This window comes from Podospora pseudoanserina, assembly GCF_035222485.1.
Source record: "Podospora pseudoanserina strain CBS 124.78 chromosome 7 map unlocalized CBS124.78p_7, whole genome shotgun sequence".
Classification (NCBI taxonomy): Eukaryota; Fungi; Ascomycota; class Sordariomycetes; order Sordariales; family Podosporaceae; genus Podospora; species Podospora pseudoanserina.
Genome location: NW_026946671.1, coordinates 1,085,491 through 1,097,620, shown reverse-complemented (window position 1 = coordinate 1,097,620; position 12,130 = coordinate 1,085,491). Strand labels below are relative to the sequence as shown.

The 12,130-nt window shown below is 53.3% G+C and overlaps 4 protein-coding genes across 4 annotated transcripts; 1 reads left to right on the top strand and 3 right to left on the bottom strand.

The window, feature by feature from the left end:
• The first annotated feature begins 51 nt into the window (after positions 1 to 51).
• On the top strand, positions 52 to 1,244 carry MNP1 (54S ribosomal protein L12, mitochondrial). The gene is made up of 2 exons (XM_062950625.1): positions 52 to 546; positions 703 to 1,244. Exons 1-2 carry the CDS (start codon positions 340 to 342, stop codon positions 1,030 to 1,032), a joined length of 537 nt encoding a protein of 178 aa, XP_062796654.1. The 5' UTR covers positions 52 to 339; the 3' UTR covers positions 1,033 to 1,244.
• A 526-nt stretch (positions 1,245 to 1,770) lies between these two features.
• Positions 1,771 to 4,915, bottom strand: cdc17 (ATP-dependent DNA ligase Cdc17; the record flags this gene model as incomplete). The annotated part of the gene is made up of 3 exons (XM_062950624.1): positions 1,771 to 2,422; positions 2,486 to 4,784; positions 4,881 to 4,915. 3 exons carry the CDS (start codon positions 4,913 to 4,915, stop codon positions 1,886 to 1,888), a joined length of 2,871 nt encoding a protein of 956 aa, XP_062796653.1. The 3' UTR covers positions 1,771 to 1,885.
• Positions 4,916 to 5,756: 841 nt separating this feature from the next.
• Positions 5,757 to 7,670, bottom strand: PDA1 (alpha subunit of pyruvate dehydrogenase; the record flags this gene model as incomplete). Its single annotated transcript, XM_062950623.1, has 4 exons — positions 7,215 to 7,670; positions 6,850 to 6,983; positions 6,327 to 6,781; positions 5,757 to 6,268 (listed from the first exon to the last, which is right to left on the bottom strand). Exons 1-4 carry the CDS (start codon positions 7,359 to 7,361, stop codon positions 5,757 to 5,759), a joined length of 1,248 nt encoding a protein of 415 aa, XP_062796652.1. The 5' UTR covers positions 7,362 to 7,670.
• A 418-nt stretch (positions 7,671 to 8,088) lies between these two features.
• QC764_710000 (uncharacterized protein) lies at positions 8,089 to 11,843 on the bottom strand. Its single transcript, XM_062950619.1, is given in 6 exon segments — positions 8,089 to 8,613; positions 8,624 to 9,074; positions 9,134 to 9,482; positions 9,541 to 9,903; positions 9,962 to 10,539; positions 10,599 to 11,843. The coding sequence occupies 5 exon segments, from the start codon at positions 11,034 to 11,036 to the stop codon at positions 8,835 to 8,837; spliced, it is 1,968 nt and encodes a 655-aa protein (XP_062796651.1). The 5' UTR covers positions 11,037 to 11,843; the 3' UTR covers positions 8,089 to 8,613; positions 8,624 to 8,834.
• Positions 11,844 to 12,130: the final 287 nt, after the last annotated feature.

The following is a 12,130-nucleotide window of genomic DNA, read 5'->3' as shown; positions in this document are numbered from 1 at the left end:
CCCACACAGCGCACCACACCGGGCACTGAAGCCGTCCCTTGTCACAGCGCCAAAACAGCGCCCTTCAGCACACCGGATTTATTTTGCTCCAGTGCAAGACCTTTAAGGTACAGAGTAGATGGCCCAAGCTTTCTTAAACATCATATTGCCAAGCTCTCCAGACGAACACCCCTGCGCCCAAGCTTCCCAGCCAATCAACCGCCAGCCAGAACTTTTCGTTCAACGACGGGCGAAAAAATCTCCGGGATTCACGACGACGAAGACGGAAGAGAACCAGCACGGCCGTAGCCACCCACAAGCTCACCACCTCGAACCTCTCACTTCACAATCCAGATCAAAATGTCCGTCTCGTGCAGATACGCCGCGCAATCCTGCGTCCGCCAGCTCCGCACCACCGCCGCCAGAACACCCCTCCGTACCTCCTCCGCCGTGGCCCTCCAAAGGAGATACAACTCAACCGAGACCAGCCCCAAGATCTCGGCCATCGTCGACCAGATTAGCCAATTGACCCTCTTGGAGACGGCCGACCTTGTTGCGAGCTTGAAGGTAGGATTATGTTCCCAGGAGGGGATTATATACACGGTTGGAGGGGCAATATCAAATTACCACCACCGATAACCGAATTCAATAACCGGAACGGGACTACATTACAAGAAGACCATGTCACTAACGTGGCCTTTTTCTTTCCTTCCCTACCTATAGTCCCGTCTCAACATCCCCGACCTCCCCGTCGGTGGCTTCGCTGCCGCCGCCGCCCCAGCCGCCGCCCCCGCTGCCGTCGAAGAAGCCGAGGACGCCGCCCCGGCCGCCGCCGAAAAGACCCTCTTCTCCGTCAAGCTCATGGCCTTTGACGCCGGCGCCAAGCCCAAGGTCATCAAGGAGGTCAAGAACCTGCTCGGTCTCTCCCTAGTAGACTCCAAGAAGTTTGTCGAGAGCGCGCCCAAGCTCATGAAGGAGTCGGTACCAAAGGACGAGGCCGAGAAGATTGTCGCGACGATGAAGGAGTTGGGTGCTACTGTGGTGATGGAGTAAGGAGGGGAAGTGGGGGATTTGGGTTGTTTGAAAGAATGGTTTTGCTATATCTGATTGGGAGGGGAAGAGGAGAGGTTGGATGGGTTGGGCAAGACCAACAACATGTGTGATGATGTATTAAAAAGAGAGAGAGACAGAGAGAGACAGCCCGTGGCTTTATTGCTGCATGTACAAAAGAGAAAGAGGCATGTAACATTACAACTGATTATACCAACATCACCCCTACTTTATGATCATGTCTGTGAGGTGTCACAGGGAAACATACATCGCAAAGTCCTCCCAGAGAGACCCCTTCATCAACAAAGCACACCGGTGAATTGGAACAAGAACAAATTTTTGTCTTTTTATACTATTTTCATGAGTTGACTCACAGCACACCAAACCCCGATTGTCATTTCACACTCGGTTAAAGGTCTATCAGCAGGCCTTCACTCATCTCACAACCCACCATGTTTTCTCCTCCTTTTTTATCTACACCCTTCCCTTGATATGTTCCACCAAAATCACCGCTCACCTCATTCTCAGCATCACCAACCCCTTTCAGTCGTCACAAATATCCTTCCCTAATCCCCTTACCCAACTCCTACCATTTACCTACCGACCTCCCCAAAGGTAAGATACCTCCATCAATTGATGTTAAAAAAACTAAAGTAAACACCAATTCCTTTTTTTTCTCAGGCATGACCATACATATACACTTTGCCAAAAACCAAAAATGCCTAAAAAAAAAAAAAAAACCACCACCACAACTCTCAATATCAACGACTGATTATCATCTAAACTCCCATGCTTCACTTTTATGATAAAGACGAAAATATTATACAACAAGAAACACCCCTCCTCCAATGAGTACCTAATACTCAAAATCATCATCCACACTCGGCCCCTTGCTCTTACTCACACTCTCCTGCTTCCGATACATCTCCGCCACCTGCCGACTGCTCGTCGCCTCGTCCGGCTTCTTGTCATCCCTCACCTTGATAAACCTCGGAAACCTCAAGCTGATCCCCTTCTCCCCGCTCGGGTCAACCCCCTCCTTCATCCCCGCCTTGTACCTCGGGCTCAGCGTCAAGTCCGCCGTCTTGACCTCCCAGACATATTTAGGTTCAAACCACACGTCCGGCTGGTGCTGGCCCCCGCTGCTGTGGGCGTAAAACGGCTTGGGGCGATCAATCGTGATCTTGGAGAGCTGGGCATGCAGCTCCTCGAGCACAGCCTCGCTGAAGCCGGTGCCAATGTTGCAGACCGTTTCGTACGTGTCCGTGCCGGGGTTGTAGCACGCCAGCAAAAAGGCGCCGTAGACAGAGGTGCGCTTGCCCTTGCCAAAGTAGGCGCCGAGGACGACGAGGTCGAGCGAGTCGCCGATGCCGGCGAGGTAGTCTTTCTTGATCTGTTTTACATTAGCACACTTTTTGCTCGCCTGTGACGATGTGGAATGAAAGACCAAACACACCTTCAACCAATTCCTCGACCTCTTACTAGGCTCATACCCGCTCTCCTCCCCATCCAGCATCTTCACCATCAACCCCTCACACGAAGCCTTGACCGACTCATCCAAGAACGTCTGAATCTCATCCAGCTCCTGCCCATTCATCGACGTCGCAAACGCAAACTCGCCCTCGACAGGAGTAAACGACTTGTACAACAGCTCCCTCCTCTCCCTGAGCGACTTGTTCACCACCGCCTCCCCGTTCAGATAAAGCAGATCGAACGCAAAGACGCAAACCTTGACCTTGACTTCCTCAATCTTGACGTCCTTCTTCTTGCGCGTCATCAGCTGCTGGAAAGGCAACACCTTCTTCTCATCCACATCCCAAGCAACCGACTCGCAGTCCAAGACAAAGCTCTTCGTGTCATCCTTGACCCAAGTAGACAGCTTGGCCAAGACGTCAGGGTACTTCTTGGACAGATCCTCCGAGTTTCTCGAGAAGATCGCCGCAACACCATTACCCACCTCCTTGCTGGCATTCGCGGCCGACTGGCTGAGCTCTTCAGCAGTGTCCTTGGCCACATAATGAATCTGCGCTCTTTCACCATCGTACTTGTACTCGCAAGTGAAAAGCTTGTTCTCAAACCGGTCCAGAACCTCGGTGATAGCCTTGGTAGGATTGGCCAACATAGGCTTGAGGGGAACACCAGGCCTCAACTTGCAGTGATCCCTCAGGTTCATGATCCCGTGCTCAACCATAGCCGGAATGATGACATCGTAGCTTGGCAGCTCGCTGTAGACAGTCTTGAGGATCGCCTCGCCCTTCTCAAAGTCAGCCGCACTGGGCGCAACCCCCTTTTGAGCCGCCTCGTGCGCAACTACCGCCTGTGACAAGCTGACAATGACCGACTTCTCCGCCAGACCCAATCTCAGCTTCCCCTCCAGGAACCTGACCAGATACTTGGCTTCACTCGGCCCGCCCTTGTCCTTGGTGATATCAACCTTCTTCGCCCCGTTGGCATCAGCCTGGGAAAGCAGTTTCTTGATCCCATCCACCTTCCTCCCCTGAGCTCCATTGCCCGTTGTCGTGGCAATGCCCATCAGCCCCTTCAGCACACCCCTAACAGTCAATGGCTTTGGTTTAAACATGGTCGGCTGCGTCGACCTGCTCTTGACCGCCACCAAGCCCAGATCACCAATCTCCTTCTGATCCTGCTTGATAATCGCCAGACTTCTGCCCGTCGACTCTCCGATAGCCTTCATGATCAAACTCTCTCCGATGCCCAGCTCGATACCCGCATAGTCAGGAGCAAGCTTGTTGATCATAAGCAGCACCACCGGCAAAAGATCATCCGGCGTGAGCCTCAAAACCTGTCTCAAAAACAGCGCACAGTGCGCCATAATCTCCAGCCTCTTCGTCGTGAGCTCCACCAGCGAAAACGTAGTGCAGAGAGCAGCATACGGCACCGGCTCCCCAGCCTTCCAGTCAGGAAAAGGATGCTCATCAGCACTCTTAAGCGTAGCCTGCACCTTCTGCCTCGCCTTCTTGGCCACCTCCGGCTTCTCCTCCTCCTCCTCCATCTCCACATCCGAAGCTGAGGACGCCGTCTCCTCTCCCTCCTTGACAACCTCCTCCTCCTTCTCAACCGCCTTCTCCCCGGCCTTCTCCCCCTCTTTCTTCCCCGCCTCCTCCTTCCCAACCTTCTTCCCCCCAACAGCAACCAACCTATCCCCCTTAAAAAGCTTCGGCGGACTCCCACCCTTATAATCATACCCCTCCGGCGACTCCACCCCCAGATTCCACTCCTTCTCATCCTGTCTCACCTTCTTCCCCTGCCTCTTCTTCGGCGTCCCATTCAACATCCTCGGCTCACTCCCCTTCTCATACTGATACCCCTCCGGCGAGGACACCCTGCCATCCTCAACCGGCGCCGGCGCATCCTCCATACTCTCATCCCCATCCTCCTCATCCCTCACCACCCTCCTCCCCCCCTTCCTCGCTTTTTTCTGAGCAGGTTCCGCATCCTCCATGCTCTCATCCCCATCCTCATCAACCTCCTTCTTTCTCGTCTTCTTTTCCGTCGTAGTGATGATGGCAGCCTTAACAGGCCGGCCCCGTTTCTTCTTCTTCTCCACCGGTTTAACCCCCTCCTCTCCCCCCTCAGCATCAGAGCTCACCTCCTCCTCTTCATCCTTCTTCTTCCTCTTGGGGCTCTGCTCCTCCCCCACCTTGGTTGAAAAACTCAACTTCGTCTGCGTTTTATTTTGCGTCACCACCTTTGGCTCCGGAATCGCAGCGCCGTTGGCCTGGGTGAAGAATTTCCTGTACCGTTCAACTCAGTCAGTCCCAACTGTCCTCTCTGCCCCAATAAATCGCAAACAAAACAACCGCCCCTCCTCCCAACCAGGCAATACATACCCCAACGTAGCCTGCCTACTCCCCTTAGGAGGCATCGTAATCAACCCACCACCAGCACTAAACAATGCCCTCGAGCAATAAAATCCTCGTCGTAAAAGTTGTTGCTGTCGCGGGAAGATCGCAGTAAAAGACAAAAATGACAAAAGCCGAGGAGCCAGCTTTTCTTGAATTTGTTGTTGCTAGAACTAGCAAGTGTTTTATAAAAAGTAGTCGCAAAAAAACCAGAAAAAAAAGTCCACGTCCAATAATGATGATGATAATAATAATAACAATAATAGGCAGCAGGCAGGGCGGCAGGCGGGCAGCGGTGACAGGGTGCTTCAAATCGGCAGGTATGTACGACGACAAACCAATTGGAAGGACAAGAATGACGCGCTTCCGACGCGTTTTCCCTCCCCTAATCTTCTCGCGTAAAGTAGCATGGTCACATGAGCAAAGTGGGCCATTTTGTTCATCCTCAGGCAGCATCGAAGGGTCCCAGCTTAGGCATCAGCTTAATGCATCGAGGGACTTGCCCTCCATGTGAAAATATCCTTCTCAATCCCATATGTATACCACCGTCCGCATATTCTAAGCATTACTCAGTCGCAAAACGCAAAGCAAATAGAAAAGAAAAGCACCATTGTCCCATTCCCAAATCTCAAAAATCATTTTCTTCATAACCGTATTTTTCCCTCCGAAAGCTCTATGACGGACGATTAGGAAGGTAATGTACAAAAAAAGGCCAACCACACGAGAAAAAAACCAAATGCTCAGCGGCAAAGCTCGAGTAATTTCACTGTTTGTATAGCGGCTCTCTCTCTCTCTCTCTCTCTTTTCCTCTTGTTCAACCCCTCACCACCTCACCACCTCACCGCCACTCTACTCTCCAACCATTTACTGCTTGAAGTAGTAGTTCTCATCCAGGATGCGGCCACGGATGAAATCGGGCTCGGAGCCTCTGACGTAAATGTCCTCGTACAGGATCTTGGGGGTGGCCTCAGGGACGGCCATGGCCTCGGCGGCGGCCACCTCCTCGTTGACGAAGCTGCGCGCCTCCTTGTCGATGTTCTTGAGCTCGTCCTCCTGGGCTACGCCCCAGTCGAGAATGTGCTGCTTGAGGCCGGCGATGGGATCGTTGGTGGACCGCATACGCTGAATTTCCTCACGGGTGCGGTAGGTGGTGCCGGGGTCCGACATACTATGACCACCGTAGCGGTAGGTCACGTACTCGAGAACCAACGGACCATTGTCCTCCTCAGTCCACTGCTTGCCGTACTGGACGGCCGCCTTGACCGCAAGGACGTCCATGCCGTTGACCTTGAGACCGGGGATGTACTGGCCGCGCTTGTAGTAGTCGGTCAGGGCGGAGGAGCGGGCAGCGGAGGTACCCATACCGTACTTGTTGTCTGAGAGCCACAATGTTAGCAATGACCCTTATGTTCGTAGCAGTGTCTGGAAACTCACTCTCGCACCCGAAAAGGGCGGGCAACTTCCAAAGCTTGGCCATGTTGAAAGCCTCAAACACCTGACCCTGGTTGGAAGCACCATCACCATACAGGATAATAGTAGCCTTCTTGCCACCGGTATACTTCTGGGCAAAAGCCAACCCGGCACCGACAGGCACCTGAGCGCCGACAATGCCGTTGCCGCCATAAAAGCCCTTGGCGAACATGTGCATAGAACCGCCCTTGCCGTACGCAATACCCTCACGGCGACCAAGAAGCTCGCCAATGATGGAGCGCACAGTGCCGCCTCTCATATAGGCGAAACCGTGGCATCTGTAAGAGGTGATGACATCGTCCGACTTGTTGATCGCATGCTCAATACCGACGGCGACGGCCTCCTGACCGGTGGAGAGGTGGCAGAAACCCCGAATCTTCTTCTCCTTGTATAGTCTGTCGGCAGCCATCTCCATTTGTCTATGATCCGGTATCGTTGCGTCAGCACAAAGATCACGGACCTCCGAAAACCCATGTGCCTTTCATACCTGACGACAACCATATCCTTATACATCTGCTTCAACTGCTTCTTGGTAACCTCAAGCTGGTAAGGTGGGGGGTCGAGCTCGTACGTCTCGAAGCTCTCGTCGGAAAGGGTGACATGGAAGGGCTCATCTTCGGACTGTTGTCGTGATAATAACAATATCAGTGACAAGACGAAAAAAAAAGTGACGCAAAACCTCAACAATAAAAAAAGAGCGATTTGACAACGTTCGCAAATAAAAGAGATATATCGCAAACATTCCCCCAATGCAAACGATAATGTCCCCTCGATATCCAAGCATCCCGGTGGGTCCGGAAAGCACAGTTCCTACTCATGACACAAGCTGCTACACCTCCACACTGAACATACCTGGGGGACGGAGCTCTTGTCAACCTGCGCCGAAGCGGCATTGGTGGTGACGGTCCTCCGGGCAAGCGAAGCCGTGACGGGGCTGGCGCGGGCAGCAGCAACGCGGACGGGCAGCGTCCTTGTTAACCGGGTGGCTCGCGAGAACATTTTGTGTGATGGGGGGTAGGGTTGGTTGCGCAATGAAAAAAAAAGGGAAAAAGAAGGTGAAGGGAAAAAAAAAAAAGAGGACGGAGAGGGATGGTCAGGTCCAAGCGAGAAGGGACCGCGATGTCGGGAGCTGGATAGGGTGGGAGAGGTAGGTGTGGCAGCTTCTCAGCAACAGCAGGGCCCAGCAACAGCACAGCAGCACTGCAAAAAAGGAATGGGTCCCCCAAGTTTTTGGCGTTGGGGGGCGGTGATGCTTGTTGAGAATCTACGCGCTAGCCTTGTTTAAGCGAAGCCAGACATGGTTGGGGGTTTCTCCCTTTGCTGCAAAAAGTCCCCACCTGCCAGCATTTCCAACAGTGACAGCACCACACAAGAGGGGCCGCAAGCACGGATACAACCGAACCTCAAGAGTGGGACTTTTCCAGAGCTGTTTTTGCGCATTCTCGGCCCTTTTTATTTTATGGAATAAAAAAAATCGCTCTTTCTTAGTCAATTGCTACGGTATTATCAACCTTCGTGGAAGAAAAGTCCCTATCGGAGCCCACGGGGGGAAGTCCCGTAAGCATTTTAGATTTGGTGTCACCAAATCTCAGATCTAGAAACACATCTTGTCCGTGCTATGTCCGCTGACTTCATCTTCCATGACAGGGACTTGGGAACTCCACCAGTGAACGGAGTAGGTTCGGAGTTAAGGCCTGGCAGCTTTTCAATTCAAGATATCAAGGACAAAAGACGAGAATATATATTTTACTCTCTCTCTCTTTCTCGTCTATACACGGGTGGATAAAAGTCTTACTCCGTACTTGGACACAAAACACCGCCGCACCGCATCGCTCTCCGGCCCATCCGAACCGACCCGACCGATCTGATAAGACACCGATACACCCCCCCCGACGCCCAATGCAAATGATATCAGCAACGGAATCCACTCACTCAGCTCACCCCACACTCATCCCTCTCAAACCCCCTCCACTTTACACCACCACCACCGTCAGCTCTCATTCATGTCTGATAATAAAACCACTGCTCTCATATTTATTCGGCTGTCTTCTATACAGAGTTGACAGCACCGTCCAAAAAAGAAAGCCTGAAGATGAGAGAGAAATAAGTGTGTAACAAAAAAACAACGCCATAACAATGCGCTATCACATATTTCCTCCCTCCAGTTTCCTAATAACCAACATACAACAAACATAACAAAAAACTCCATCCAGTCGATACCCTTCGTTTCCATACGACCAACCACCCCCCCCTCCCCCCGCCCCTCCCAATTCGATACAGAACGATCATGTAGCCGTTGAGACCCAAAAGATAATAAACCAACAAGAATGGGGGTATGCGCAAAAATAATAACCAGCCAAAAAAGAAAATAAGCAAATCAGCGGATGACGCCAACAATGATAAACCCCCTTTCTCACTTCACATCATAAGTGTATGTGTGTATGTACCATAGCGTTGAGAATCATCTCGTATTCATGGATCCCGGAAAAACATGCCACCGCTCTGTTGAAGTGGCGCGGTGGACGGTCCTGCGTCGGGCATATCGACGTCAAGCATTCCATTGCCGCTACTACTGCTTCCAGCACCCCGGTAGTCCAGAGCAAAGGCGCTGAGTGGTCTGCTGCCGTCTGGTGCTGGGGCGTCGAGGGTTCTCTTTAATGGGATAACAGGGCGGTCGTTGAGCATTTCTTCTGGTGGCGAGAAGTTCCAAACCTGTACACATGTCAATATTCCGCTGCGTGCTCAGGACGAAAAAAGGGGAGGGTGCTTACCTCCATGACGGTCCGGCTATTCTTCAGCGCCATCGCGACGCACTTCTCATCCTCAAACGCAACCCTCCACACAGCCTCGCCCTGCGTGATAAGCTCGCGAACCAGCTGGCCAGTCTTGAGATCCCAGACCTTGACTCGCCCGTCGCTACCTCCGCTGACAACCCTCGTGTCGTCAAATTGCAAGCTCGTCACGCTGTTGTCGTGGGCGGCGAGCCGGTGAATAGGGCAGAATCTCTCGAGCGACCATACTCTCACAGAGCCATCACTGCCGCCCGTGACGAGTGTGCCGCCGCGCATTTGCAGTTGACCCACGAGGGAGGTGTGGCCTTGGAGAACAGCTTGACATTCACTGTGGAATTGTGTTAGTTAGCATTGGACTTTTGACGAGAGGTCAGATGGAAACCTACCCTGTCTGCGCATTCCAAATCCTGACACTAGTGTCAAGACTGCCAGTCGCCACCCGGTAGCCATCAAAGGCGATTGCATAGATTTGGCTGTAATGCCCCGAAAGCGTGTGAAGGCAGCGACCTTCGGAAATACTCCACACCTTGGCGGTGGTATCATAACTGCCAGACACCACGATATCACCCTTGATCTCCAAACACCGGACGCTGGCCTGGTGGCCGACAAGCAGCTTGATCAGTGTGCCGTTTCTGATATCCCAAACCCGAAGGGTCGTGTCTCTGGATCCGGAAATGGCCGTGTTGGCATCTGACATCTTAAGACAGCGGACCGTGGAGGTGTGACCCCTAAGCGTATGCAGGCAGTTTCTGTGATCCAAAAGTTAGCCCAGAACCGAATGACCACCAAACCCATGATGAAACTTACCCAGTCGTCAGGTCCCAAACCCGAACCTCTCTGTCACAGCCACCACTGACCAGGATATCATCCCAGGGCACCATAGCCCAGACACCCATCACATGGCCCTGCAGGGTGCGAAGCGCGTTTCCTTCGGTATCAAACACGTGGATCCTGGCATTATCAAGAGCCACAATGATGTACTTGGAGGTCAAATGCAGACTCGTGACCACACCGCCATCCTGGGTGAGATTCTTGGAGATGTTCCGCCCGCCCGTCCTCCAAGCCACATCAACCAGATATCTCTGCTTAAAGTGTGACTTGTACGACGTGAGCCTCGGCCGCGCGCCGGTGCTGCTTCCAAACGACGTGGGTAGCGAGTTGGACGTGAGCGCGCCGGAACAGTCCCCGGCGGCCGCACCGTCGTCTCGCTGAGCATGACCGTAGAGTTCTGCCCGCATAGCTTGGACTTCCGACATCCTACGCTGATAATCGTGCTTTACGCATAGATTCTTCCACGTCATGTCATCACTCAGCAAATCCCGCCATCTTCGGGACACTTGCGATGCGCGCACAAGCACCTTGGGATCGTCGATGAACGAGAGGATCTAAGCGGTACACGGTCAGTTACATGCAAAGGCGCAAAGCCGGGGAGCGCGAGACCAACTCTAAGACACAGTTCATCTGGGAGAGTAGTGAATGGATCCTTCTTCAGCAGCGGGCTGACAAACTGGTGCACAAAGCTCAGCTGTTGACTGGTGCAGAGATTCAGCAGATCAGACAGCAGCCGCCCCCTCTGAGCACTGTTGCACTTGACAAAGTACTGGCGAATCGTAGCAAGGTAGGCCTCCTCGGTTTCGTCGGCGCTCTTCCAATCCGGCCTCGAGTTGGATGGTCCTGGGGATGCCGCCGGCGTGGGTGGAGGTGGTGGAGAGCCGGTAACCTGATCGAAGTCTGCCGCGGGCGTGCTCATACTCGGTGTTGGTGGCCCTCTGGGACGCGGTTGCGCCAGGCTCTTGATGCCATGATGTGTATTCAGCGACAACTCCTCGTTAAAGACGGCCCCTCTCCTCTCGGAGAAACTCATTGGAGGATTGTAGGACATTTCGTATGTGTAGGCACACTACCAGTTGAAGAGGTAGGTGGTGTTGAGGCGGCCTGGCGGGTCAGGCTGGGAATTCGAGAGAAAGACGACAGTGATGTCAGGGACCAAGCAATGATTTTTTTTTCTCTTCCACCACACCCTCACGAAATCCAGGTACACAAAAAAAAGAGTGAGCGGCGTAAGAACACTTGGGCAGTTTCGAGTACGGCAGCGGTATGTTCGAGTCGCGGGTGCCGGGAAGCGCTAGCCGCTAAAGGTGTGAGTCTCGGGATATCCCGACCCAAATCGCCACGGTGACGGGAGGAGCTCGGAGGTTCGAACGGGGGGGGAAGTGTCAAGAGAAAGAAAATTGAAGTCGTCGAGGCCGAAGAGGACTGGAGGTTCCAGGCCAGGGGGGGAAGGTCGCCAGTTGGTGGTTGGTAGTGGTGGTGGTGGTTGGTGGTCAGCGTTGGCCGGCAATTCAATCTGAAAGTTGGCAGGAGGAGACGGCAGAGCCGAAACCGAAACAGGGAATTGTTAAGGGCGACGGGAGGCGCGCGCGCGCGCAAGTTCGAACGGGTCCGGCTGGGGCTGCCCGAGCTGAGGCGTTTGGAAAGAAGGGATGGATGACGGAACAAAGAATGGCTACGAGACACACACAACCATAACTAGCTACACATCAAAACCAAAGGGTGAGTGAGGTGAAGGTGAGGGTGAGGGTGAGGGTGAGGGTGCGAGTGAAGGCTGAGAAGGGGAGGTGAAGCAGAAGAAATACGAGGCGGGAAGGGGGCGTCCCTTTTCCTTTCCTTTTGCTCTGTTCTGTTCGAGACTGGGACTTGTAACTTGGTACCCGCCCGCCCTCTCTCTCTCTATGTGTGTCAGCGGTTGGGCCCCACCCAAGCCTAAACCTGCACGCCCAGCGCCCCTCCGCGACTCCAGCCAGGGAGTTACGCCACCTGCAGACCACTGCGATCAAGACCCCTTCGAATGGAGCCAGCGACGATGTGTTATCGAGCAATACTACCGTTTGGCCCATCTGGCTGGACAGGTATATGTTGCCATGGCCGTTGCTGGCAGTTGGGCATATGACATTTTTCACTCTTGGATCTCTACTT

Bases quoted from the DNA above. Each gene is read 5' to 3' on its own strand.
- MNP1 (XM_062950625.1), top strand. From the start codon at position 340: ATGTCCGTCTCGTGCAGATACGCCGCGCAATCCTGCGTCCGCCAGCTC. The intron at 547-702 runs GTAGGATTATGT...CCCTACCTATAG, and splicing joins ACCTTGTTGCGAGCTTGAAG to TCCCGTCTCAACATCCCCGA.
- QC764_710000 (XM_062950619.1), bottom strand. From the start codon at position 11,036: ATGTCCTACAATCCTCCAATGAGTTTCTCCGAGAGGAGAGGGGCCGTC. The intron at 9,904-9,961 runs GTAAGTTTCATC...TTTGGATCACAG, and splicing joins GTTTGGGACCTGACGACTGG to AAACTGCCTGCATACGCTTA. The intron at 9,075-9,133 runs GTAAGCACCCTC...ACATGTGTACAG, and splicing joins ATAGCCGGACCGTCATGGAG to GTTTGGAACTTCTCGCCACC.